We start from the raw sequence: 3,674 nt of genomic DNA, 5'->3' as shown, positions 1-3,674 counted from the left end.
CTTATAACCTCACTTCTGGCCTCTTTCATTGGTTGGTTACAAAGATGACAGTGAAGCTATAGCAGCTCTGTCAATTAGGGAAGGTCACCATCCCTCTTCATTTACTACTTGCTGCTTTAAGGAATAGTTTGGCATTTTGGTGAGTACACTTATTGCTTTCTGGCAGAGAGTAAATGATAGATTAGAGGATTAATACTACTCTTATATCCGTTCCTTAAAGAGGTGGTATAATGCTTTTTGGCTTTTCCCTCTCCTTTATTGAGTTATATATCTTTTTGTGCATGTAACAGGTTTGCAAAGTGAAAAAGCCCAAAGTCCAGCCCAAAGGGAGTTCCCATCTCCCACAGAAAGCTCTGCTCTGAACCGCTTGAAAACAGCTCGTTTGTAGTCCAGCCCTTCACTTCCTTTACATGTGACATCACAATGAAAACGTGTCATAAAGCTTGCCAAGCGGCTAGCGGGGGTCAGGCACGCCCTCAAACCAAGCTAGTCTGAGCGGACTCGACTCACCTTTGTTTGGTTTTCCAATGTAGAAATGTTGCTTCCAGGTACTTTTTTTCATATCACCTCACCTCCATCGAGGTTCTAAGCGAGCTGAGGGATACTAAAATGTAACGTGAAAAAAGAAAAGACTGCTGATTGGTCAGAGAGAATATTCACTATTCACTGCATCATCATTGCTGCACCAGACAGAGGCCAGCAACAGAAAGTTTTATATTTTACAGTTTTCGTATGGAATTTCATCACTAAATCCACTTCTGAAAAGTTTTTAGTTGAGTTGAATATTGACAGTTTTATGAGAAGTGATGGCGGAACAAAAATGTGCTTGAATAATTTCGGAGTTGAGGAGCTCCGCAAGTGGCTGCGGGGGAAGCCTGTGCCAACCAGCGGGAGGCACGTGTGAGGCCGGCCAGCCGCCCGCTCACAGAGCCCTCCGCTTCTGCAGGGAGGTTTTCATACCACTTATCTGTCTCTACATTCTGAGTAATGTTGAAACATTTTAACTTTAAAAATAGAAAGCTGTGTGGATCGCTGGTGTGTGTGTCGCATTGAACATTACGTCGCGGCAGTTGTGTGTGGCGTCGCTATGACGACAAGCTACCTACTATCTCTGGGTACTATCTGCAATGAAAAAAACGGAGCAGGGATGAGTAGAGTCGATGTGAAAGCTACTGAGCAAACGTTCAAATTGTTTGGCAACTTTTTATGTAAAACTGAGTTGAAATATGATGACTTTTGTAGTGGTTTATGGTAAGATGTGGAACAATGATGTTGTGGACTTCTGAGTAACTTATACCATCTGCTAGGTTACGATCGCAGTCTGAAGCAGCTTTGATTTGGATCACACTACCTTGTTTCTTACGACCCGGCCCTTCTCTGCTTCTGATTGGCTAGTAGTCCTTACCTGGGAACTGCGCATGTGCAACTCCCAACAAAGATTTTGTACAAGTAAGATGCATCTTACTTGTACAAATGCACAACACATAGGGTGAAAAGAGGAGCTGCAGCAATGTGCAGTATGAGAAAAATATGGTGTCTTTTGAAAATTACAACCCCTAAATAAGATTTTGAACCTGAAAATGAGCATAATACCACCTCTTTAAATATAAAGCTACAGCTAGCAGCAGATCAGCTTAGCTTAGCAAAAGTACTGGAACCAGAAACAGTAACAAGCCTAAAAGCACCTCTAAAGCTCACTGATTAATATGGTGTATCTTGTTTGTTTAATCCATACAAAGTATCAGAATTACAATTTGTCGTTTTATCTGGGGCTATTTCCTGACCAGGACCACTTACTAGCCAACCAGTGACTCCAGGAAGTTACTGCACTGTGCCAAGAAGTTCTCTGGCACATAACCTCCTGTAAATGGGTGTATGGTCATTTTAATACTTATTTTTGCAGGGATTAAACAAAAAAAAATGTAAACCATTAATTTGTGTGTGCTTTAGAGGTGCTAGTAGATGACTTTTGTTATCTTCAGACAGAGCCAGGCTAGCGGTTTCCAATTTCTGAGATATGCTAAGCTAAGCTAACCAGCTGCTGGCAGTAGCTTCACATTAAGCAGACATACATGAAGTATCGATCTTCTCATCCATATCTCAGCCAGAAAGCAAATAAGCATATTTCCCAAAATGTCAGTCTATTCCTTTAAATGTATGCAACCAAGCACATACTTTGGAGGGTGCGTCCTTATACATGCACATGAATACAGTGTGCAATAGGGTAATGTTTACCACAATTCCAAGGGGTTATCTGTAATGCAGGAAGTGCGTGTGTAATGAAGGAAGCCCAACTAAAAGATAAACACACCACACCTTGTACTGTCTTGTGCTGTCAGATCCTCTCACTCTGCCTGACTGCTGCTGCTGCCTCTGGGGTCAACATGAGTGGCTACTACATATACTTGCCTTTTTAAATTGCTAGCAAGCTAAGATTTTATTGTCCTGAAAGCATCAAATCTGCTGCAGCACTCCTCTTGCTATATCTATGTGCAAACAACAAACAAAAAAACAACATGAAACTAGGTGTGTTCAATCCACACAATTATCTCAGTTTCAAGGGAACAGCTTGTGCTTACAGGCGAAAGATGCACACACTTGACACTCCCTAGGCATACACATACCTATAAACACATATTACATTATTTCTTAAAGGGTATTTCCTTGGTGAAGCTATGTCAGCCTCACCTGTCACTACCACCAGAGCCAGAATGAAAGTGAGAAAGATAGAGCGTGGTGTGTTTACTTTATCAGCACGTCGTAGCATGGCCCAAACAAAAGGCCCAGTTTTTGCCACACAATACTTCTCGCAGGTTATTTCTGGTGCCCTGGCAGTGGAGAAGGATGAAAGACCAGCCACAAAGGAAAGAATGTGGTTCCTGTTGTGGTCTTAGGGGGTCATGGGCGAGTAGATGTGGGGGTAGGGTGTCTGCCTTTTCACATTGAGTGTTCCCTGGGGTGCATGAGTCAAGGTCTGCTGTGGGAGGAGGTGTGAAGGGAGGGGAAAGTGGGTGTTTATAGGCAAGAGTTGCTAAAGTCTCTTTTTCATACGTTGACAGCAGAAGTCAAACTGAACTCAAGTCCTGACGAATTCTCTGAAGGGACATCTTGGTCTCTGCTAGTATAACAAAACAAACAGTGACTGAAGGAACCCATGACATGTTAGTAAGTCCCTGTGGTTATGTTCACTACTTTTTCTGTACAGTAGAGAAGTATGTGTGCATACTTGCATCAGAGAGTTTATATCCTTGCTTATGTTAATATTTACTGTATGAATATCATGTGCTCTGATATTACACACATCTTATATCTGTTACCATATGATATATGATTGATTGCATGACACTGTGAGTGTTTTTCTAGCAGTTTGTGTGCACATGTTCCACTATCGGCAGGCTCCCATAACTGCCATCGAAAAATGCGGCCATAGAATCTAGTTCTGCCACTGTCTGTCTGGCTGTCTGTGTTTACTACAGCCACAGGCACTGTCATTATCACAGATACATAACATAACATAATAAGCGGCTGATGACAGTGCGTGTATGCAGGCAGCTTTTTCTGTTTATTGACATAGATACTAGATACTAGATAATAGCTGCATAAGGAGATGGCACAGAAAGCATCCCTCTAAATGGGCACAAATTAGCCTATTCACTCAGGGAAGTAAGACAGAC

The 3,674-nt window shown here is 42.1% G+C and overlaps 1 protein-coding gene across 1 annotated transcript in view; it reads right to left on the bottom strand.

Annotated features, from left to right (window-relative positions):
- Positions 1-1,796: 1,796 nt before the first annotated feature.
- Positions 1,797-3,674, bottom strand: part of LOC119896176 (tricarboxylate transport protein A, mitochondrial-like) — a 4,835-nt gene continuing 2,957 nt past the window's right edge. Inside the window, exon 9 of the mRNA XM_038709663.1 lies at positions 1,797-1,861. Within this exon, the coding sequence (XP_038565591.1) occupies positions 1,797-1,861 (65 nt within the window). The remainder of the gene's footprint in view (positions 1,862-3,674) is intronic.

Source organism: Micropterus salmoides, unplaced genomic scaffold (assembly GCF_014851395.1).
Source record: "Micropterus salmoides isolate LMB-PRFRI ecotype aquatic unplaced genomic scaffold, ASM1485139v1 Ms_hic_scaffold_9, whole genome shotgun sequence".
In the NCBI taxonomy this organism is placed as follows: Eukaryota; Metazoa; Chordata; class Actinopteri; order Centrarchiformes; family Centrarchidae; genus Micropterus; species Micropterus salmoides.
Note: the sequence above shows the minus strand (reverse complement) of the source record. Positions and strands in the feature narration are given on the sequence as shown.